Source organism: Manacus candei, unplaced genomic scaffold (assembly GCF_025592945.1).
Source record: "Manacus candei isolate 608988 ecotype Guabito, Panama unplaced genomic scaffold, ASM2559294v1 h1tg000033l, whole genome shotgun sequence".
NCBI lineage: Eukaryota > Metazoa > Chordata > Aves > Passeriformes > Pipridae > Manacus > Manacus candei.
Genome location: NW_026138081.1, coordinates 6,896,195 through 6,921,368, shown reverse-complemented (window position 1 = coordinate 6,921,368; position 25,174 = coordinate 6,896,195). Strand labels below are relative to the sequence as shown.

Genomic DNA, 25,174 nt, shown 5'->3' with positions numbered 1-25,174 from the left:
CCTTGGATATTTATTAAGTAAACTCTCAATGAATTTCTCTTTCTGAACTCATTATTCAGGCTCTTCTTGAATCCATACAAACTTTTAGCATGCATAACATCGCTTGGGAAGTTCCTCAGGTCCCTCACTAGTCACACCAAGAACCATCTACTAACTTCTACTTTGCATGTGGCTCCTACCAAAAAAGAGTGGACAATTAGTTTTTATTCACCTGTCAGTGTATAAAATATGGTGAAACAGTAGCACTATTTCATAAAGTTTCTCTTTTCCAACACCAGGCAAAAAAGAGCTTTTACTCTTCTAGAGAAAATCCTCTCTTTTGCTCATTAATTAGTAAAAGACCCACTAAACCACTAATAAAAATCTAGTTACAAGAATGAGAAGGAGGAAGAAGTGGGATTTCTGGTACAGGTCTGTTATTATTGATTCTTACATCTTTGGGACAAAATTTTTGTTCTATGTTTCCGAATACTGAGAAATTCTGAACAGGGGTCAGTAGTTTGTACCTAGGTGCTGTAACCACAAAATAATGCCTGCACTAGCACGATCTTTTTAATCAAAACAGCTTTCATATCTAATGTGTGTTTTCTGTCCATGTTCTATGAACACCAAGTATTTCAGTTATGCACTCCTGCCATTTTGTATAACTGACTATTAGCTTCAGTAAAATGTAGAAGGCATATCAGTTACACAATTTCTGCTTACCATGGCAACATCATCCAGTATGCTCTGTGGTGAGCTGTGAGCCATAACCTGAAAGAAACAAATGTTTTTAGACTGAAAACTTAGAATAAACCCTATAAACATATTTGGACAAAATCCAGTTATGTCTGGATTCTGACTGTTATGCACATGCGCTAAGTATTTGCAGTTCATTAGGTCCCAGTATTAGCCAAGGCAAAAATTAGTATTAAACTGCATCAGAGTCCATCATAGTGAGTGCAAGTTTATGGTCGATTACTAAAGAACAAGTTTCAGGAAGCTCCTGAGATTCACAGGTATTTGCTGGCTATTTTTGTATCTCCAACTAAGCTTTCTTAATTCAAGGAAGAAGCTCCCCTTTCTTTCAACAATAAATTCGTAATGGAAGGTAAAGGTAAAATTCTCCCTGTATCAATCCTCATAACAGGTAGATGCAAAATCCAGCTAAGTATTTAAAATCTTTTTCAGAACCAAATAAGTTGTCTTTCAATACTATAAAATTTCATTTATTTATATATATATACATATATACACATATATCTAATATAAGCATGGCAAATATTCAACTTCTGCTTTTCACTTTGTACTAATCAACTGTATCACAAAACCATCACACTTGCTTTGCTTCTCACAGAGTAGCCCTAAAAGATAAACCGAGACAAGCCATTATGAACATGAGTACCATGAACCTGAACAGTTTTCAAATTCCCTAATAAAAAGCCATAGAGTTGTCCTGAGAGACAACTCAAAAGGCAAGTTGTAAGAATTCAGTTTGTAATTTGATGGAAGAAGCTCCACAGACTTTAGTTGCAACAAGTCATGCAAATGGTTAAAATGATTAGCGTTAGAATGATTTCTAATGCTAACTCTAAAACCTTAGTATTTGCTTACTACTAAAGGAACAACTTTTTAAGAAATTCATCTAGTTAATCCAGAAACATATGTAAAAATCAAACTACTAGCTCTTTTCCCCCTACATTCACACAAAGCCTATTTCTAAGTTAAAAAATGTTACTGGCAAGTGAGATATTAAGTCTGAAATCTAATAGTAAAACTATCAGTTATAACAGCTGTTCTTGACAACTGGTTATTTCTTTCTCTAGTTCCATGTTTATCTAACATAGCATCTAACATGTACATATTGTGCATAAGCACTAACAGAGGTTAAATTGTAAAACATCAGGGTACTGATTCCAAGTTCACTGTCTCTGCTGACCAATATCACAGATTACTGTGAAGCTAAGAACAAACTGCCTCCAAACACAGGTACAGCAGTCACTGGTGCAGTTTAAATAGGGAGCAAACCCCAGACTTCACAAAGGAAGCAGAAGATACTAACCTTAGAACAAACAAAGTCAACTAGCGTGGCTTCTTCTTCACCAATATATTCTATTATTTTTTTGTTGATCCATGGTCTAATTCGACGTTCCATTAATGTCTGGAAAAAGAAAAACACAAACTCAAAATGAATAATTACCTTAAACTTCACTGTCTTGTAACAACTGCCAGATAGGCAGTTAGAAGACTCAAACAACTATTTAGCAAAAGATACATATTGCTGCTGTCAGTGAGACAACCCTCAGAGATTTGGCATCTGCAAGTATTTCGGACATCCACTCAAACATGTTTTTACAGGACAAGTTTTTTCCCTCTTCCATAAAACTGCTAGACAATATGTAGCAGCGATTCAAAAGAGACCAAACAAAAATAAGCAGGCATACTTCAGAATAAGGATTATATATGAACAAGAAATAGAGGACTCAAGTTTGACTCCATTTGATGGTAATGCTCCAATCCACCGGGGTCCCAGTAACACTGTTTTTCTATTCAATTTAAAGGTTTGGAAAAATTAAGCCTTTTTGTAAATGGTTAAATGAAATCAACTTACTGAATCCACAATTGACCAATCAAGAGGATAAGCAAAGAGCTCTGGTTTTGCTGTGGGAATCTTCTCAATGAGACTCTTAATATGTTTGCGTTTTTCTTCTGTATTGACACTGCCTTTGATATTGCTTTTATCTTCATCTCCATAATCCAGGGGGACAAGTTTCCTTTTGCGGGGCACATCATCACTGTCTTCATCATCAAATTTATTGAAAACACTATCCACAGCAAGCTTCTTCCTTTTTACAGCATTGGGCTGATTAGGACTATTGCAGGCACCTAGAACCCAAAAGACAGAATAACATATTCATGAACTTCAACTGAAACTAGTTTGCTCTTCACACATTTCTTGAGGAATGTTGGTTTGTATGTTATATAAATGCCTGTGAATGCCTGGCATCGGCTTTTAATCTCTCAAACTCTGTTATAAAAGTGGCAAAAGAGGTAAAAATCTCAGATGGAGTTTGTTCAAGATTTTTGAAAAATAGGATCTTTTTCTCTACCCTGAAACTAATTAGCACTCTAAGTGAAAGGAAGGCTAAAGCCGAGTTCCAACCTTAGCAGAAGCAGAGTACAAAAGTGAAAGGCTGCAATGAATCCTGCTGTAGGAAAAGCGCTAATCAGTCTAATACCATAGAGCCTCTCTTCATTGAAGATCTAACACAGTGTGAGCTCAAACTGCAGCCTCGTATAATTGAAATAGTAAATAATAAATCACAAACCTTCTAGAATACAAATATCTTTAGTTCTGCTGCTCAGAACTAAATTTTTTAGAAAACCCAGAAATTGCTAAAGTACTAAGGAACTATATGCTCAAGTTCCACTCACAGTTGTCATCCATTCATTGTGATACTCTAAGAGGAAGAAAAAAAAATCTAATTTTATTTTTCTTTAAAAGGGCCTTTTTAAGTAAATATAAGAACTATCTAGGTCTTAAATTTAACATATACTTACACCAATGAAAAGAAGCAATGAGTTTTAAAAGAGATATTTATAGATATATTAAGGTGAAAAAGCATGTGAAAATAACCAATCCCAGCTCAGAACATTCCTAAAAATTTTAAGCACATCAAAACATTTGGAAAGCCATGTGGTTACTCAGCTTGGCTTTTTTTTTCACTTTGATCCCATATGAAAGATTGAAATAAAATGTAAACTTGCCCAGTTTGAGGCTAAGTCCTATTTTGGGCCGATGCTCCTCCAGCTGCTGTTGTTCAGGTGAATTTTCATGAGGGATAATAATGCCACAGGGAGATTCATCACCAGGTGTGTTAGGGGTTGCATTTCCACTAGCAGAAGAAACAGATGGAGCAGAACTGATGGGTCGTAATGTTGGTTTAAGGCAGGGCTTTTGTTCAGGCTCCTCCTCCTCTTCCTCTGGCTCTTCTCTCTTTTCCTCTTTTTCTGCCTTGTCTTCCTCTTCCTCCTCAGACTCTGGCTCTTGTTTAATTTGTGGCTGCCTGCGCCGCTCAGCTTCCTGCTCCATCTACAATGAAAGAAACAATCAGCAAAATAGCTCTCTCAAAACCAGCACTGTTTGAAAAGAATCTAAAGATCCACCTCTTTAGAAGACTGTTAGTCAAGAAATACATGCAACTACTGGTGTTATTATAAGAAATAGTGATTAATTCAGATTTGTTTTCCAACTCCATCCAATCTGGATGTTAATCTGTGGTTTGTTTTTTTTTTTCATTGTTCTTACTGCTCATCAAGGCTTCTTTTTAAGAAAAAGTGAACAGAGGAAATAGTAAATATCAGATCGCTTACACAATTTTGCTCAATGCAACCAGAATACCAAGGACTCTTTTTTTCCTATCAGACCAACAGCTACTCACCCTCTGGAGTTCTGCATCTGGATCTGGGTGTCCTTCTGCCAGAAGACGCTGCCTAATTTCTTCTAATTCTTCCTTTTCCCTTTTCCTATCCCGTTCATCTGCTTCCATCTCTTTCTCCCTGTCTCGTAGCCTCTTCTGAAGAGCACTACCCCTACAAGAGATACACATTTTGTACTTCAAAGAACATTTCAATGAGAACCTTGTACCACAATACAAGAAAAACTTCATACAGATGTATCTTCCACTAAATGAAAATAAGATTCATAAGAGCACTGGTGTCCTCTATTTTTGTAACAGAAAAATATAAGATACCAGGTATCAACCTTACTATACTGAACCTACTCCATCACATCAAACAGATGTAGAATGTGGCTGCTGATCTTTTTAGAGAAAGAATCAAATTATTTTATAGGTTTTTGACAAGAACCACTTCTGCTAAATTAGTTTAATGCAAATGTTAGTCACATGCTGGAGGATGTTTTCAATGCTTTACCATTAACAAGCTTGTTCTTCATACTATTTACAGCTTCCTTATAGTGAATTATTTAGAGGCATGCTTGTTCCCTTCTCCCTGCCCCCACCACCTTATTTTGACATTTCACTGACCTCTACCCTGCCTCACCCACAACTTAAGTGATAGGAATGAACAGCTACTCCCAAGCATTAACAAGTAGCAGTAAGGAGTTTCCCTTTTCCTTCTGTCAAGTGACACTGAAAAAATTTAGATCATTATAACCCTTACAGTGCCACATAATCAGTTAAATATAAACTCCATAAGCCTCTGCCAACAAACCCCACAATTATGTTGAAATGAACAATGAAGACTTAATTGTTAGGAATCAATACAAAGACATACCTGTAGTACTTTGGATCATCTCTGTCATCATCATAATCTTCTAAGAATTCTTTTAACCGTTTAGCTTCCTTTGTCTGCAAGGAATTGAAACTTAAGTAATGATTTCTGGTTTCCTTTCCAAGAATTTAAAATTTAGTAATATTATTAGTAAGTTAATTGTAGATCTACTGCACTTAACTAAAAATACAGAGTTTTTCAAAGAGAAAATGGAAAAGTTTTAGAATTGCCTCCATCAGGTTCACTAGGATTGTGTCACTGATATGCATATATATGCATACACACATATACATACACACATGTGTTTTTTTGTTGGTTTGTTGGTTTGTTTTTTTTCATTACAGATGAAGAGGATAAAAAGTTCCTGTTCTCCAAATCCATAAATCAAGTACTAGGTATTTTCTAATGGCATCTTAAGTGTATTTTATCAGTACTGCTGTGTTTCAAGAGCTTTTTAAAAAAGATTTAGTTATGCACAGAAACAAATCAGATGGCTGCTTCTAGAATAAGCACTCTCCTGTTCCTAATCCAAACCACGTGGCATTATTATAATGTACAGGCCTAAAATTGAAGAGGGCAAGGGGCATAGAGAGGAGACATTTTTTCTCCCTCTGATCATATCAAAAGAGAAATCTAAATTAGGACATTCTAACCTGTATCTAAGCAATATCTTTAAACCAACAGTAAGATATTGCTATGCTGATGACTTTGAGAAACCAATTACGATTATGGTTGTAAATTCAGTACAGAATTTCATACTGCTTTCTACAGCTGCCATCCATAGCCAGCATCCAGGAGGATTATGAATAGAAAATATCCTTGAGTCATTCTCAAACATTTTTCCCCCTTATGCATTTAGAAGGAAAACTCAGATTCCACATGAAACAGTGTATTTTATAATCCCCTCACCCCTGCATGTTTCTTTACATATTTGGCTTTGAAGCAATTCCTAACCCATCGTCTACTTAGAACTCTCTCAATATCTCCTCTCCTCCTCTGGGAAAATTATGAAGGGAAACAACACCCCTATAACTTAAAATCATATCTCACAGAAAGAATGTTTGGGCACATAACCAGGTTGGAAATTAAAAACCAGGCCTAGTCCCACCTGCATGATGGAAAACATACAGTAAGTTTTGCCACAAATCTGATGCAAATACAAGTTACTGATGTAATAGTTCATGATGATCAGACCACCGTATTTTGCAGCTGCCCACTTCTCACTCCTGCCTTCACAAGACCAAGCCACTAGGCTTTGTTTCCAGACTCTAAATAGTACTCACACTTATTAGACATCTTCTGTTTCAAGTCTATTAAGTGTGGGGTTTTTGTATAGAAACACACATGGTCTTCTCACAAAATGAGAGTTCTACTACTGTTGATAAACAGTAGTACAATGTTCCATTCTAAATGAGACCAAGAAAACAAAGCAGGAAAAATGATATATAAAACTATGAACCTTACCATTTCCCTTCGTCTTTCTTCTTCCCTTTCAGCCTCTTTTTCATATTCTCGACTTTTTTTTCGTTCTCTGATTTCCCAGTTTTTAAGACGCTACAACAGAAGGAAATACACACACTCAAATCTCAAGAACATTAAGAACAGTAGTACTACTTCAGAGTTAGTCTGGATTGTTGTTTAAAACAACTGCATTGTAAAGAATTTGCAAAATTTTATTTTAAAACATCAGAATAAGAAGTCAAAAGTTATTTTGACAGTGACTTACATATTCTGCCCCAATTCACGTACTCAAAGATCAAAAGCTTTTTTAGGAGAAGGAACTATGTGTTTTATAGTAGACTTAATATCAACTCTCAGAAACATTATTTTATTTAAAGAACCTTAAAAATCCCAATCTACCTCCTGATATGCAGCTTCTTTTTCACGCAGTTTCCTCTCTAGTTTTCGTCGTTCGTAGGCATCTTCTTCATCTTCCTCTCGGTCTCTCTTCTTATCCTTTTCCCGCTCTCGTTCCCGCTCTCGTTCTCTTTCCCGTTCCCGCTCTCTTTCTCTTTCCCGTTCTCGCTCCCGTTCTCTTTCCCTCTCGCGTTCTCTTTCTCTTTCCCTGTCTCTGCTTTTTTCTCTGAAGGAAGGAAAAACCGCCAAGTTAAGTACAGAGCATTCCTCTCCACTCAATCAAATGATTTACAACATCTTACAGGTTATTTTTCTTCTGCAATTTACAAGATGATTAGTTGGTATAGCAATAGGCATAAATCAATACTACTAACGTATTCAAAAACCCATTTACCTATAAGTAGTTGTTTGAGCACTAACCATTAAAAAAACGATATCTACAGAAACCAAGCATAAGCATGTGGCAATTTCTTATCAGACTCTGGTAGTAGTTCTCTATAAACAAGTTAAAACCACCACAAATAAAGGGTATCCTTAATAAATCTTTCATGTTTACGTGGCTTACAGGCAATTTTAATGCTACTGACTAGATGATTTGAAGTGAAACAGCTATTTTCTCTATGGCGAAGAGAGAAAAAGCAGCACTCAGAGTATGACATGATTAGTCAGTTTGAGACCGAGTAGTCCCCATGTTTTTACTAAAAAATCCACAAAACAAACAAAAAAACCCGCAAAAAATCCCCAAGGCAACCAACCAACCAAAAAACCCCACCAAATAACAAAGGAAAAAGTAAAACCCACTTAAGCTAAAGCATACAACAGATGTAAGACAACCTTAAGTAGGAATAAAGCTAATAATGAAAAATAAGAGAGATTTGAGATAAAACCAGTATCTTTAAGCCATGGTTTGGGGGTTGCTTACTGCATATTGCAGTCCTTATACTCTTGTGCTGTGGAGGGAATAAAGTATTCTCCCAATTTGTATAAATACAACACTTTCCAAAATTTTAATTTCCTATTGTTACTCTGATCTTCCACAAGGACCATTCTCTTTTGAATGGCAGCTGATCTGCTGAACTATATGCATTTAGTAAACATCACCAGGAAAAACTGAAATGAACAGCAATCCAGATACATTTACCTTGATCTGCTCCGATCCTTGCGATCTGAACTCCTTTCACGATCTCTGTCACGATCTCTGTCTCGTTCACGGTCTCTGTCCCGGTCCTTAGTTCGGTCACGATCCCTATCCCGCTCCCGTTCACGCTCCCGTTCCTTCTCCTTCTCTCGTTCACGCTCCCTCTCTCTTTCACGCTCCCTCCTTTCTCGTTCACGCTCCCGCTCCCTTTCTCTTTCTCTGCGTTCTTTTTCAATTTCCTGTCTTTCTTTCTCCTTTTTGCCTTTTTCCTCCTCCAGTTTCTAAAAACCAACAAGAGAACTTTCATAGTTAATTTTGCAGTTACAGGAACTGGATATTCCCGGCGCAACACACAAGGCTGGTAATGGAAATACCAAAACCGCCACTAATTTTGAAATATTAAATAGGGTTTGGTGGGTATTTTTTGGAACTCATAAGTATGAAATCAAAATGCAGCAATCACAAGACTAAGTTTCGTGCAAAAGCATAGATCTACACGGACCAGCAATCTCCAACCTTAGCAGAGTAGGGCTGGCCTTGGATTATAAGCTGACTAAAGTGCACATACACAGTCATCATTCAGGTGGGATTCAAATTCCATTTGCCCTCTAAGCCACATAGGTACAAGTAAGTGAACTTCTAGCTGATAAAATTAACTGTCCATCTAGGACAATATATTTCAGTGGAATGCTTACTGGGACAGTGAGTTGTTTCCCAAAAAGTCTTGGCAGACCAAAACCATCCTATATGAAAACTTGGGTAAAGAAATACATCCACTTACATGTGGTGCATGTGGTTAAACAGTAAAGAAAACTGACACCTTTCCCCTTTTCCCTCCCTAAAAAAGTTCTAACTGTTCATTGGTAAGAACTGGACTCTGCAGAATGGAATTCTTAACTTCCGCCACTGCAAGACGGAGACAGTTAACAAAAGGTTGGAAATAGCTCTTTTGAAACACAGGAACTAAAGGTTACCTGCTACAGTTTTACTAAAAACTGTACAAAATTGCCCCCTTTTTTCAATTAGATACAGTACTTGTGACCAGAATTCCTATAAGACATTAGAAAATACATCAACAGAATGATAGATAAATCCATCCTTGGAAGCAATTGTTATGTGTTAACTTACAGATGCTGTGCTAGGACATGGGCCGCCAACACTGGATTAACCTTGCCTATTAGCTATGTTTCTGGGAGGAAGAGCAAGTACACGGTTCACAAATATACCAAATAACAACCAAATATACCAAATTTCAACCTGATGGATGCCAGAATACCACTTTTTGAACAAATATTGAGCAGAATAAACACGTTTATCCCCTTTGGCTCCACGTTTACCATCACTGAAATGAAATTAAAAACTGTAACAATGAAACAGCATTTTCTCTGGTTTCTGTTTTTTTCTTTTCTTTTAAACAAAGCATTTAAGACAACTTTAAAAAGCAATCTTACCTGATTAGTGTTCTTCTGCCATGGGCACAGGGACCAGAGAACCGACAAAGGATTACATAAATAAAGCTAATTCACTAGTGATTAATGTATCCAGTGAAACTATGCTGCATTGATAGCACAATACAGGCAAACCGATGTTGGATACATTGAAATCACAAAAGGAAAAAGGGACTAAAAATGGCAGGAATTGGTAGGAAACTGATGTGAAAAAAAGTCAAACTTAGATCCTGAAATATACACTAATCTGAAAACTAATTTCTAAGGACTGCATTTTCAGTGTTAGACCTCAGTACTGCTTTACAGTGTTAAACCTCAGTACGGTCAGATATTAAGCTAGGTTGTCAACTTTTAAAAATCCAACTTACCTCAAATTTCATATACTTTTAAAGAAAACTTTACATACTGAAGTGGTTGATACTTACAGGTTATCTTTGGTTGAACTCCTGTTTTGCCACTCTCAAAAACTTTGTTTGTGATGACATTTCTCAAGAGAGTGGATTTCTTTCTTTTTTTTTTTTAAATATATTCACACAAGTGTAAATACACATAAACAAATTTTGATATGTTAAGATCCATTTTCTAAGTCCACTTTCTTAAAATCCAATCAAAAAAAATCAACTGGTCTGTTTTGTAATCAAAATCTGACCTCCTTTAAATTCTGTAAGCCTAAATAAAAGGATCTGAAAGGGTAATGGGATGGGAACAGTATCAGATAAATTGAAGTAATGAACAGAAATGAACAGGTAGAAGAATTATAAATCTTACCTTGAGCTCTCTTCAGACTCGTCCGTGCTGTAAATGGACGCCCCCTGCAATGCTGACACCCTGACAGTCTGTCGTTATTGTTTTATAAACTCATACCAAAAACATGCAAAGGTTCACTGTGCTCACTAGCCAGCTGCTAAGGATTCAACAGCCCCTTTTAAACATATCCAATATATACAATGACTACTTCCAGTTGATTTGTAATGTTAAGAAACCCAAAACAGCCCCCCAAATAATAGATTAAAGGCAGTAAAATGCCCAACAGCTTCTGAAACAATGAAGCTTGGTTTTTGTTTGTTTTGTTTGTAATTTTTTTAAAAAAAATTATTACTTTTTTGTATCTTAGTATCAGTGACAACTTGGGGCTGGGAACTGAACATAATTCTACTGAAGTTTCACCACTGACCAGTTTCACATTCAATTGCTGAGCTTCTCCAGATGATTTTTTTCTGGAATTTTTCCCCAGGTTTTTATCTTCAACAACTTCAGTCAAGAGCAAAACTCAATATGTGTACTTACAATAACACGTAGTCACCTGTGTTTATATTGATACAGTTGTGTGAAAACATGATACCAACCCCAGTGATTGCATGTGGTAAAGCTAAATAACACGGGCATACTTCACCTTTTCTTTAATGTTGATTTGGGGGTATTTTGAAAGAAAAGTGTGTGCTCAAAAGAGGAGCTTGCTGATACTTCTCTAGGCCAAGGACCATTCCAATCTTGTTGGGGAAAAATTAATACCAACTTTAAGCTAAACATTAAAATAAGAACGTTACATGCATAGTTGCACTTTACTATCCGCAAGTATCACCTTCCAAAGCAGAAACATTCACAGATGCACTAGCATTAGTGGAAACTTCTGTAAGTGGGAACCCTGAGGTGGGACTTGATGTGCACAAACATTTCCAAGCCAGTTACCCCTTTGCATATTTTTCTGAGGGGGCATCCATAAGTATAATAAAAAACAGAAGCTCATACTTACATCCTATTCCATGTTACTTTCCAAGCTGTGAGTTTCATCTTGCATTAGTCACCATATGATCTCTATCATAATGGTGGGGGTCAATGAATAGATTAGCTTTATGGGAATTTACAGTTCTTCCATGCATCTAAAGTTTGGTAAGTCTGGTAACCACTGACCTATTTTTATCTTCCCCCACTCTTAACTTAGAACTATTAAAATAAAAGACTTAAATTTAATTCAAGTTTCAACTCTTCATAAAATCTTGGATAATGTTACAAATCTACCTACAGAAACACACTCAAGTGTATGTCTTACGCTGCAGCCCCGTTTAGCCTTAGTTATAAATATCTTGACTTAATGTATGTGTAGCAACTTAAGCTGCCTTTAGTCATGGTAAAGTGAGAAGACTGCAAAATACTCAGTAGCAATCAAAGTCTTAGCATAAAGATGTCAAGGGCCACTTTAACGTGGCAGTTGTCTTTTTTTGACTTGTAAAGAACTATATGTATATTAAACCTAATATAAACATCATTTTAAGTGATAATGCAATGTACTGCTAAATTTTATAATAGTGGTTTTTTGGATTTTGAAAAAGCCTAATTTTTATCAAGTGCAAAAACAAGAATACTACCTTGTGTGTATCTCTGAATTTACTGATCTCTCTTGATATCAGGTCTCTTTTGTCTTCCTCCATTTCTATAGCATTTATATCCTCCTAAAAAACAAGGGGGACAGGAGTAAAAGCATTAAGAGCCATCTGTACAGACACAGGAGAAAAAGAGAAAAGCCGCAGGTTAGAAGTTTTCAACCAGTCTTGCAAGAGATAAATAAAGTCCTTCTGCAGTACCAAACCTGACAGTCTGATGTTAATGAGTGAAAAAAAAAAAAAAAATCAGATGGACAAGAGTCACAAATCTGGCAACTAGCAGTAAACATAGTCATTGTCAAAGCCTACAATGTAAACGAACCTTGGTGATGAGTGGATAAGGTATCAGTGGGGCCACTGGAAATCTGCGGAAAATCTGCGGAAAAATCCACGGAGATTTTTTTTTTTAAAAATAGATTGCACACTACTCTGAAAAACAATGTTTTGTATGTTTGTACTACAAAGCAATATTGTATTGCTGTGATCTCATTTCTTTGATTCAACAAAGTTACAGAAGAACCTCGCTAATTCTCCCTTTGCTGAACTACTTTAAAACACATAGTGATGTCTCATGTTAGTAAGACTTCACTGAATTACAAGTGTACTACAGGTTATTAGTACGCTATGGTAGCATCATAAACAAGGCTAAGCTACACTTGCCAAAATAAATGTTGCATATCTTGATTTTATTTACTCGCTAATTCGCAAAATTTGGTAGATTGCACCTGCTAACTTATAATTAGTGCGAATTAGCGAGGTTCCCCGTGCTTGAAATTGAAAACCAGATTCCACTCACTCTCAGTTCCCCACACACATTTTCAACTCCCCCACATCAGTCATGCCTTCATCCAGGAGAACTAACAGCCTCTGCTGCTAACACCAGCGGATTGATAGCACAATCTTCTCCATGCCAAGCTCTTCAGGGGACAACAGCCCCAAGGTTGGCAAGTTTCCACACCCTCCCTCTGCCCCCCCAATATATCTGCATCCATCTTCCCTTTCCCCCCCACCCTCAACAGTCTTTCTCTCCACTCTCCTTTAAAGACAAGAGCAACAAGCTAGTACCGTCTCTTCACTCCCACCTCTATCCACACAGGCCAAAGATGGCAATTTCCAAGTTTCTTTTCCTCCTTCCCAATGTGGGAGGTATGATGGGATGCATTTCAACCCACAAGTGCTGTGTATTTTAAAAGAACTTATTTGCCTACTTGACTAGCTCAGATTGGTAAAATTCTACACAACACAGAGCTAGAATATCACTCTGTCCCAGGGACATAGTCAGCATCCAGCTCTTCAACGACTGCAATGGTCCCTTACAATGTTTAACTGCCTGGCATTATTCATGGCCATATATATATATTTACCCACAGGAAAACAGACATTGTAACAGTGCTTGTAACAAAAAAATACAGCTGATAGCATTAAACAATGACTCATTACTCATTTGCAAATTCTCATCCAAGAAACCATCTTCTCCCAAAGGGAGGGAGAGGAAAGAAAAACAAATTCTCAGCTCAGCACTTTTATACCTCAGGTTGGCCATGACTAACAATGTTGTGGGAAGATATACTTGCTCTCTGTGGGAGATGTTACTTCTTGCACCATGCTTAAACTCCATAAGCATTACTGCTTTATTGCCTTGGAATAGGTACTTTGCAGAAGACCGAAATGTGTAAAAATCTTGGTCAAACCATTTTCCAATCTCTTTCACATTAGGTGCCAAATGGTAGGTGTGAAAGCCCATTTTCCCATGGTTAGAAACTTTGCTGGAAAAGCTAAGTCTGAGTTTGCTTATTCTTGTTCCCCCTTCTCCAGTTTGTTTTAATCCATAAAAAGGTCATTGACAGAGGCAGGTCTAAACCAGAACATTCATTCCTGCTTAACATGGTTTTTTTTGCATTGCACAAGATATGAAAGCCAGCTGATCAAATGCAGCCAAATTGAGATGTGTGATTTTGTAAGGCAGGAAGACTAAAATGTGCCTTTCATCCCTGAAGGATCCCTTCAAGGTTTGTAAGGTATACACATATACAACTAATGAAGTGCTTCCACACCTGGGTAGACAGTTGCAACCAGCTGGATCAAGGCACACTACAAGAATGCATACTATATAAGCAGAGAGAAGAATTTTGTCAAAAACTACCAAATTCCTGGCATCTTTCATTGGAAATGGATGGTATGCAGAAACTCTTTACAGTTGTTTTTTAAGTTCTCATCTGAACGTCTACATGCACATACAGATTAAACTGCACTAAATTCAGTATTTCCACCTTCAGAGGGATGAAAGGTTGGTTCAGTCCTGCCCAGATTCAAACCTGTTGTTCCAAGAAGTCTAGGTGCTTAGATGCCTAAACCATCCTGAGTGGATGGTGTCTATAACTGACTAGCTTTCAGCTCAAAAAAAAACCAAAACCAAAAAACCGCTGCTGACATCAATGGTTGTTGATGTGTTTTCTCATCAGAAGTTTAGGTTTAAAGTATTTGCACAAGGTTTGGCCATTATATAAAGGTGAGTTGAAGAAAAAAAATCTGTTTTGTCCAAAATCAAAACACATACGTCCTCCTTCTTTTCCTTTTTCTTCTTCCTGGGGTGAGAGTCAGATTCCTGGGAGGGGGCATTGAGCTCGCTGGAATATTCTCGTATTAAGACTTCAATGGCCCCTTTAATTATCTGATCTCTTCTCTTTGTTTCCTCATCCAGTGCTTCATCATCGTCATTTGTCGTCTCTGGTCTGGAGTTCTAAGGAAAAATGGCAAAGTAACAGGAATCAAGAAACTAAGAATAAAAGTAGTTTTATCAGAAGTTCACCTTTGATCATCAACATTCATGCCCCTACAGTATTTACTATAAAAAAACAAAATCCCAAACCAAAAAAAGACAAACAACCTCAAACAAACCACCACACGAAAATCAAACCACCTACAAGTAGTTATCAACTGCATAATTTCAGTCAGATCTTTTCACACTGGCAATACCATATTTACCACACAGTGTTACATGTGGAATGGCTGCAGAGAGCGAGTGTAGGATCGCATAATAAAATGGAACAGAAAAATGGTGATTAAGGCAATAGACAGGAAAAGAGTGAGCGCATGCACACTCCCAGAAAGGCAATCACTATAGTTGCAGCTCTTGATCAAAAGTTTTGCCTTGTATATTCCAGAACTTCAGTGTCATTTCAACAGCAGTTCCTCAATGCCTTCTACTTCAGTGCCATGCAATACAAATGCCTACCTACAACTTTCAAGCTACAACCTATAACAGAACTACATTAAAGAAACATCATTAGGGAAAACATTCCTTGCACAGCAAACTCTTTCTTTAAATTACTGTTGATCAAGTACTTTGCAGTTCCTCATCTTTTTGCCCCTTTCAACCTTGCAGGGAGGAAAAGGAACACAAAGAAGTGCCTTTCACTAAACGTTACATGAAATGGTAGAACGATGATCTGCACACTGAGCAAGGTAGCCCACCTCTTGATCCCCTGAATCTTTTAGAAAAATGGAATCTCACCTGAGAATCCAGCTGCGTATCCCGTCAAGCGATAGGTGGTGGGTGGAGTGAGGGGGAGGGAAGGGTCTGATGGAGCAGCAGCTAAGAATGAGGGGGAAGGGAGGATTCAGTTGGAGCTGAAGAAGCTGCAAGGCCAAGGAGGAGCAGGCTGAAAAGAGCTAGAAGGCAGTGACAGGGAGTGGAATTGAAGAGGTCCAGGGAGAAGAAGTGATCAGGGAGAGGAGCTAATTAGATAAAGGTTTGCTTGGTGTGTGTCTACATGAAATTGTGTTGTAGTGTACATGTTTGATTTCTTGATTAAAAATACTAAAGAAAAAAGTTGAAACTTTTGGATCCAAGTGGCACCAGCACAGTAATGATGGTATGAAGCAGGTATTGCAAGCAGTTCAATTACAATACACTTCATCAGTATTCCTCAGCAATTCACAGACTTTCTTTGCACCACCACAAAAAAAAAAAAAGCGCAAAAACCTGAACAAAATCTAACAAAAAACATGGAGCTAATCTCATTCTACAGTTCAACAGAATGGGTTCATACCATTGTCTTCAGAAAAGCCATAAACAGTACCCTCCACTTCATTACAATCAATCCCCCAGAACTGACTGTAACCCACAGGGGGGCCCACAGAAAACAAAATTCCAAGGAGATGTACAAGAACTCCACAGATATTTTAAACTTGTTTACAACATCAGCTGTGAAGCACAGTATCACAGGTGATGCCAACATGAAACAAGGAAGTATGGAATGAAAGGGGCAATCAAATCAGACCCAGGCTAACAGCTAGTATGGTACTCCATTCAAAGCCCATGAAGTTCACGCTCTGCTTTTCTAAGCCACTGCATTCAATCCCACACACTGGGTAAGCAGTCAAAGATACATCGAGCACCTCAAGTCATCATTATGCCTCTAGTTCTGGTTAAGTAACATGAAATAAAAGTACTTGTGTTTCCACTATATTCTACACACATTTAAGAAATATTCCAAACTGGAATTTTAAAACTTTACCTGCTATAGTGTGATTAGTGTTTTTAAGTTTTCTAAACAAGAGCCTCTTCTCACTTCCATTTTACGGAAATTGTTTTAAGAGCCATCTTAAGGCACATGCAAAATTTTAAAACTGTTATAGACCAAACTCAACAACTTGATTGTGGTGTGAAATGTATTATTTTAGCAAAGAAACAGACATAATTAATTTTAATGCAAATTTGTCAATTAACTATCTTTGTATCTTACAAGAATTCAAAATACCAAATATCTGTAATTATTCCCAAAGAGATCCTTAGCTCTAAAAAGGAATGGTACAAAAGCAATTTCTCCATCTACTAAATGTCTGAAACATGCTGTCTGATAACTGCATCCTCAACTGAATGATCTACTTCTTTTCCTTTTCGATGATTTGTTCTATAAGATCATCGGTGAAGGGGAAAAGAAACTTCAATTCTCTTCAGACATCCAATTTACAGACTGACACAGTAACAACCACTTCTAGAGTTTATACACTTTCAAGAGTTTCTAAACAAAAATGAAGCAATGGAATCATAAGGTACAGCACTTTGGAAGGAACTTCAGAAATAATTCTAGAGATGCAGTTGTAGCTTACAGATAAGTCTGAATACTGTGGAATTAAGAGCTTACACTTCTCTGCCTTTCAACATATCTTCAGACTCATTAATGTGATTCTGGCAAAATCCTAAAATGTATTAAGGGCAGAGACAAGAGCAGAAACTAAGAAACATGCCTGAAATCTGATCCAGTTAGTATGTTACACTGACACCCCACCAAAAGAATGCAAATCACACATTTATATACATACCCCATTAGATGCCTTTTTCTTTGCTTTCCATTCATCTAGCTGAGCCTTTGTCTTTGCATCAACTTTGACTAGCAGCTTCTTCTCTCCAATCTGGAGGTCATGGAGTAGTCTCAATGCTCGCAGTGTGGAATCTGGTTCTTTGTACTCACAAAATCCAAAGGCTGAAATGGATCATTAAAATGAAAAGTAAAAGTGTTAAAGCTCTTCAGGTAATTTACTCTGTGTAAAAAAAGTGTTTTGAAATAATAAACTTGGAAATAGGCACTCCCTTTTTAAAAGCCAGGAGTACACATCATAAAAACTCAGAAAGTTCACTTACTGCATTAATCTTTGATGTAACTAATGGTGCAGTAAATAAGGTGAAAACGATACACACATTGTAGATGCCTCATCCCTGGAAACTTCCAAGGTCAGGCTGGTTGGGGCTCTGAGCAATCTGATGTAGTTGATGATCTTCTTGCTCATTGAAGGGGAGTTGGACTAGATGAACTTTGAAAGGTCCCTTCCAACTCAAACTATTCTATGATTGTGTTTGTACATCAAAGACAATTGTCCTTTGACACAGAAATGCATTTTACATGATGTACATAAGGCACTTTAGATGGATTTGCAACTGTCTGAAGACCAAGGGCATTAATCAACAGCTCATTGCTAACCTAGAGGGACAGGTATTTCAAACTAGGTTTTTCACAACAATTACAGAAAATTTTAAATCAGAAAAGCATTTTATGAGAGCAAAATAAACTAAGTTTGATATATTAAAAAAAAGCTGAAGGAACAATTACACCCTTAAAAGGAAAATAAAACCCCCTAGGAAGATATTAAAACACTAACAGCAAAAAACAGTAACCAAAATTGTTTCCTGTATCCACTGGAGAAAGGCCACAAGAAAAAATAAATCAGTTCAATTGACAAGAGGGAAGGTTAGTTTTACATCAGGAAAACCTCATTGAGAGAAGGACAATACACATTACTGGAAGTGACTAGTAACAGTGCTGCAACAGTAGCCTCCAAAGCCGAAAGTGGTGAGCCTTCCTCAGGGATGGTTTACAACCTCCTCATTTAGTCTCAGAACAGAAAGGTGAGCAAAATTAGGCTCTCAACATTTTCCCATTTAATCTTTCTCAATTTTATTTTTTTCATTCTCTCTCAATTCCAGAAAATACTAGTTCACTAACAGAACGTATTTAGCAGTTATCGATCATATACAGTATCTTAAAATGTAAAATTATTAAGGATAGCAACATGTCAAGATATTTAAAATGCCACTAGGTAGTAAAAACACGAGTCTGTCTGTCTAAAGATTTTGAAAAGTACGAACAGTTACCTTGAAGTTTTCCAGATGCCCCTTGCACTCTCTTCCAACTCAAAACCAAGCCACATTTCTGCATTAAAGATAAATATTATTAAATATTATTTTAAATTCAAAACATCGTAAAAGCTTTTTTGCAAAATATAGCAAAATTAAAAAGGGTAAACACTACCAAAAATATAAAAGGTCTATATTCAAAGACATCTACAGCATAAAAAATCTGTACTCTTCGCTTACTGACTTTCAACTCGAGCATAGTGGATTGCTATTCCAGTGACTGGGAATAGCTCTGCTTTTAGTACATATACAACACACTGCTTGAGGGTCATTACTTCATTCATCAGCCTAACAAGCAGTCCACTGTACTTACTGCTAGAAGCTGCCGTATGAGCATGTCTGAGGCCTTCTCAGAAATGTTGCCTACAAAAACAGTGGTAGTGGGACCACAGTTTTCATCATTTTCTTTGTTCTTTAAGCCAGGATGGTCTTTTCTGACTCCCAAATGCTTTCCAACCATGGACACTGTGGTAGGAACTAATACCTAAAAAGAGGAGAAAAGGTTGTAAAATAAAGCATTGGATTGTTTTGTTTCTTTATTTAAATCCATACGACAAAAGACTTGGGCATGTACCTTTATTTCAAAATTAAATTTTCAAATGAACCTTAGTTAGGCTTACAGAGTAAGACACCAATAAGCAGTTCTGGCCTTAAAACTTTAAACAACACAAAAAAAGATTGCCATTTTCTGGCAAAGACAGAAAACAAAAGGTGTACCTGAACATGGCTACTGGAAGGTCTCAAGATGAGCATACAGTAATGTTAGGTATTATTTCTTATACAAATAACTAATTTGCAACATTTGAGTCACTGGGAAGTTGAATTACCTTACCTAACTGTGTAAAAAGCAAGCTACAAATATAAAAGTAGCTCTGACTCAAAGGCTTCAATGGACATGGTACAGGTCTTCAAGCTTTCACACAGTGAATAAACACTACTGCTTTATTTAATCAATACTTTACCCAAAGCCTCTTTGGGTTAAGAAGCAAACATCTGTAAAATAACTGTACAGAGACAGGCATGTCATCTGCTCCATTTTGCTGCATTTCTCTCCTTTCCCCTAGGATTTAACGGTACATATGCACTGAGTCTCTCTTCTCAAAATATCCTTCTAGAAGTGTCACTTAATAAAAATTACTCTATTCACAAAACTAAATAATTCATTTGTTCCAGTATCCTTGTCTTATATAGACTGGTTAGCATGAATATATCCTCCAGTAGGAGATAATACAAGCTATCAAAAAACACCCCAAAACAATCTGTATTTTGGGGAGATTTCACTTCTGCAAAACTGCAGAAACGGTAATTTACCTTGAAGCCAAGAAGTAACCTTCAAATTTTAAAGAGTGCTTTTTTCCGCCCCAAAATCATAAACCTCCCAACTAGAAATTACTAAGACACATGGAGACCTTTCACTATGCTCTTCCATAGATGAGTATAACATGCAATTATTCCTTCCCTGCAACAAGGAGAAAGCAAGCTTATGTGTAAGCTTGTCAAGGCACATACTTTTGGGCAACTCAGCAGTGCTGCGTGATGGCCTTATAAACCTGGATGAGGTGATACCCCCAGGGTACTATGTTAGGGCACCAAACTCAAGGGCAAGAGACCTGGAATGTCACTGATTTAGCTGTACTGCACGTACACACATGATCCAAAGGTGAAGCCTCAACGAATGTATTTGAGAGAAGTACACCTTCTTGCAAGAACAACAATCGCTTCACCTTTGCAGTTAGCAGCTTCAGACATTACTTCAAACTTTGTCTAGGTCAGAAATTAGCATAAAATTTGCATTATAGTTGCATTTAAAAGGAAGCATTTTCTTTCATAGTAGTATTCTGATGAAACAGAGCAAAACAAAAATACTGTTGACATCTACTAAGTTTTATTCTCCATTTGATTTTGCTATAATCTCATCCCCACTGTAATACTTACAGTTGGAGCAGGAGCCATAATGCCCATTGGTACAGGAATCATAGGGGTCCCTGAGAAAGACAAGACATTAATTTTAGTCTGCCCTGTTGAGATAACTAATGAATACAAATTAACTGATTGCAGATATAATCTCAAACTAGAGAGCAATTTTGGTCAAATGAGAATTTCACAGTACTGACCACCAGTAATTCCTTAAGCATTCAAACAACGTCTAGGTACACTAACATACCACAGGCATCCAGGTCGCTTTCTCATAATACCATTTCAACTTTGTCACAAACAAATCTATTTTCAGAGAAGGTAGTGGTGTGATGAACCCGGCAGGGAATCCCATAAATAGAGAGCAAAAGCAGTTGATATCCTACAGATGATAATTCCATTCCTGACTTACACAATTCACACAGCACAGTCAATTCTGCATATAGCTTAAGGATGAGGTCCTCTAGAGAATGGCATCAAGCTTCATGCTACTATTTATGGAATAGTTTAATTAAGGCGGCATAAAAAACCTCCATTGAGAAACTCCCTACCTGCTGAATACTTGACTGGTAGTCTCTAACACTTAATTTAAAACAATATATAATCAGATGAAACCATGTGATACCCCTCTTTCACAGCACCAAGTTCAATGGCAGCTCTAAGTACTATTATGTGAGGCAATACTTGATTGTAAGAAAGGCTGTTCATCTTTCCATGCCAGCTGCCAGAGGAGGTTAAATATATTAAGTGAATGGATTTCATCAAAGCTATTTTTTGGCCAGTAAAGACACAGACTCAAGAACAATGAAGTCAATCTCATGTCCTTCACAGAAAATAGCCTGTAGAGATCCTATGGTTTTCTTTTTTTATTCTATAAAAAGCTTTCATCTTTTTTCCCTTCTCAATCCTTCCCTTTTGATCCTTCCTTTCTCCATTTGTTCATATCTAACTAAACTTCTGCAACCTACTGTTCCTGGACTTGTTCCCCCACTTTCTCTCATGTGTAGTCCTGAAACAGCACTTCTCCTCAGACAGGAGAAGTCTCCTCCCTCTTCAGCTTTCTCATCCACTCCTGTTTTGTTTTATTTATGTTATTTTTTTAATTTATTGTCTCTAGCACTCAATCCTCTTCCTCAGTCCCTTCATATGAAAGTCATACTACCTCTTATCCCTCCAAGCCACTCAGAGAATCGAAAGTGTATTGCTCTCTCATGCTCTCAGTTTTAATGCACCATGGCATCTCACAGATGGTAACAACTACTCCCAGACAAGATTAATTGTGCAGCCCTATAACTATTACAACTATGATTATCACAATGATTTTAAAGTTACATCTTAGTAAAGATACTCGTGAAATGACTGACAATTCTATGAAACTATCAGCCCAATGCTCAGCACAAGCCAAAAAATCCACTGAAATATTGGGCATCGTCACCAAACATACTGAGCACAGGCATAATTTAACTGCTACACAAAAGCTTGGTGCACCTACACCTTTGACAACAGTCTACAGACCTGGTCTGTGCAACACAAGAACATCACCCAGCCTTAGGCTAAGAAGAGCAACTACATGAATTAACTGTTAAAGCAGCTGCTTTACTATGAAACACTGTACACTCTGGGACTCTTCAAGTGTGGAGGTTTGGAAGCAAGACATGGAATGTGGTTAAGGTGTGCAAAAGCACAAACCACAATTCACCTAACTCCCACATCAGAACTGGGGCAGGAGAGGGACACTAAGTAGGTAGTGAATTTAAAGACAAAAATAATAGAGTAGCACTTCACACAGCAGTTAAGGAACTTCTCAAATTTGGTCTAAGAGGTGATAGTGGAAATGGACAGTATTGGCAAGGTCAAAAAACACCAAAGTGTTCGTGAATGACAGGCCTAGAAAAAGATAAAGGTCAAATGAAAGATCATATTCTAAGATCCTTCATGCTACAGTTGTATGAGGGAACAGACTGAGAAAGTAGATAGGTGTACAAACCCATCCAAAATCCCATTTTGTAGTCCCACTGCCCAGACAATGCATCAGTCTGTATGGACTGCAGGTCTGACCCACTACAGCATTTCTGACATACGAACTGGAATGTTTTACATCTTAATGGTATCCAATAATCTTCAGAGATGACAAGAGTTGTCAGGATCTGCTTCTTATCAAATCTTCCACACTGAGATGTGGAAATGCTACAACTTCTTGCTTTTAACAACAATATTTTTAAGCAAAACAAAATACCTTCTCTAACTTTATTCTTATAATAGCAAACTACTGCAGCTGAAACTTTTCAAAAAAATTATAGGCTAAACATGAAATTTTGACCAAAGAGCTAGTGAAAAATAATAAGAGCAGGCTTTCATAAAAATCTCTGTAACATTTTCAACTCTACTGATGCACTTACACTAAGAACCGAGATCCATATCCTCTATATGTCAAAATATGTTGTCTGCACAGGTAAGCAAATCATGTTTCTAGTGTGCGGAGAAGAATTTTATTCTCACCTGATACCAGGCTTCTCCACTCTTCAGATTCCTAATCCTAACACAAGACTACTTATATAAAAAGTCAAACACAGCAAGAGAACAAAAAGATCTATGTCACACATGTTAAGCAGGAAATTGTTCAGAGAAGAAATTTATCAGGCATTTAAAAATATTTGTCAGAAAGTTATTGTTTAAAGTATCTGGTGTTTTACAGTAGTATATATAAACTGGAGCTAGTAAAGATAAGAGGTATGGTTTTAAAACTTAACTTGAAATTTTTGATGGTAGGATGCTATCTGAACAAGAACTCTGCCTTAGCAGAAAATAGATAACAGCTCATAGATCTGATGAAAAAACTTTAGAAAAATAAATGCAAGTAAAGATTAGCTTGATAAATGGATGTGCAGAATCTTTTCGTAGTTCAGCCATTTGGTTTTTGAATGCCTTTATTGTCTACAAAACACTTGTGTACGACACAACTTAAGACCATAGAGACAGAAGATATTTTCTGCAGCCCTTGTGACAAATTTTAAAGAGGTAAATCTGATGCATTCCTTTCTCCCACTCGCTCTGTGGCCTCTTGCCTCCAGTCACTGTCATCCATATAGGCCACATACAGAAAAAAAGTGGTTCCAGAACAAGAAATTACAATCTCAATGCAAAAAGCAGAGGCTGATCTTACAGATCTTACAGAACAAAGACAAAAAGATGGGAATAATTTTGTGAAGACTAGAAGCAATGAAGAACATAACAGCAAGTTTGCAAGATGTGTGGAGGAAAGTACGTAAGAAACAGAATAAAAGAAAGTGGGACATAAAAAAAGCAAAGAAACACAATGCAACAAGTTGGACCTTCTCTGAAAGTTACTCCTGTATTTTCACGTTACATGTACTCAGTGTACCCAAGAGTATCCAAAGGCTATTACAATGGCTTAAGTGAAAGGAATTGAAAATCAGAGTCTACTGCCAAAACAGTGGCTCTTAGAACACCTAATGCTAACCAAAATCACCACTTAGCTTCAGTCTTGGATGAAGGTCCAAGACAAAGTCCAGTATTGTTTCTAATGGTCTCATTTCTGGTCAAAAGTAAACAGCTTTTGGTAGACCAAAAGGAGCTCGCTCACATGACATGATCAGTGGGCAAACCAGAAACTCAACTGTAACATACACAAATCAGAGTTTTGAAATACATTAAGAGCCAGTAACTTTTTAAACAATTCAGAATAATAAAAGGAAATTTATTTCTACAACACTTCCATACACTAATATAACTTACCAGGAGGTACAGGTGGAGGAAAGCCAGGAAATTGTGGAGGTGGGATCCCAGGGGGAAGTGTTGGGATTCCCATAGGAGGGCGATTCAAATGAGGTGGAAAAGACATTCTTGCAGTCACAATCTGCCAAAAAAGACAGAAAAGAAAACTTGTACCAGTCAGTTCCCAAACATGAATTACAAAAGCAGGGCATATGATAAGTGTCCATAACTATTTTCAATCTTTAAGACATTCAACTCCAAATTAAAACTATTTTTAACTTGTTTTCCCCCAACTATTCATTAAGCTACAAATGTAGTAGACAGCACTTCTAGAGAAGTGTTTCGGAATGAAGAGAAAAACAAAACTGTGTCTGATTCCTCATACCAATAAAGAGCATTTAACAGTTTGTACAGTTTCTTTAAAATAAAGTTAACTTTGCAGTATTTGAAAGCAAAATTAATCTCGTAATATATTTTCAATAAAAGAAGTAGTGCTATTGTACAAGAAATGATCACAGACAATACAACTGAAGCACAAGATGAGAGAGAGAACTGAGACATCCCAATGCTCAGCATTAATGGGAATTGTATTTATGATGACATTGGGGAGATTCCCCAAATTCTAGCACAGAGAGAGTTAAAAGCTTGGAAGAGAGTTCTGTGATCTATTTTTAACTTCCCAGTCCACAAATCTTCTAGAGCACAACTTGGACATTAGCCCATGAACTAA

The 25,174-nt window shown here is 37.1% G+C and overlaps 1 protein-coding gene across 2 annotated transcripts in view; it reads right to left on the bottom strand.

Moving 5' to 3' along the window:
- RBM25 (RNA binding motif protein 25) overlaps positions 1-25,174 on the bottom strand; it is a 32,911-nt gene that overhangs the window by 1,711 nt on the left and 6,026 nt on the right. The window contains exons 2-18 of one of the 2 annotated variants that reach the window (XM_051791548.1): positions 24,466-24,586; positions 20,731-20,780; positions 19,109-19,279; positions 18,754-18,811; positions 17,427-17,587; positions 14,656-14,838; positions 12,421-12,474; positions 12,084-12,167; positions 8,273-8,550; positions 7,135-7,357; positions 6,739-6,828; positions 5,278-5,351; positions 4,422-4,572; positions 3,748-4,072; positions 2,591-2,865; positions 2,042-2,140; positions 706-753 (exon numbers count right to left, since the gene is read on the bottom strand). In XM_051791548.1, coding sequence (XP_051647508.1) covers positions 706-753; positions 2,042-2,140; positions 2,591-2,865; positions 3,748-4,072; positions 4,422-4,572; positions 5,278-5,351; positions 6,739-6,828; positions 7,135-7,357; positions 8,273-8,550; positions 12,084-12,167; positions 12,421-12,474; positions 14,656-14,838; positions 17,427-17,587; positions 18,754-18,811; positions 19,109-19,279; positions 20,731-20,780; positions 24,466-24,571 — 2,430 coding nt within the window. In that variant the 5' untranslated portion in view covers positions 24,572-24,586. The remainder of the gene's footprint in view (positions 1-705; positions 754-2,041; positions 2,141-2,590; positions 2,866-3,747; positions 4,073-4,421; positions 4,573-5,277; positions 5,352-6,738; positions 6,829-7,134; positions 7,358-8,272; positions 8,551-12,083; positions 12,168-12,420; positions 12,475-14,655; positions 14,839-17,426; positions 17,588-18,753; positions 18,812-19,108; positions 19,280-20,730; positions 20,781-24,465; positions 24,587-25,174) is intronic. The other variant, XM_051791549.1, reaches the window with a different exon arrangement.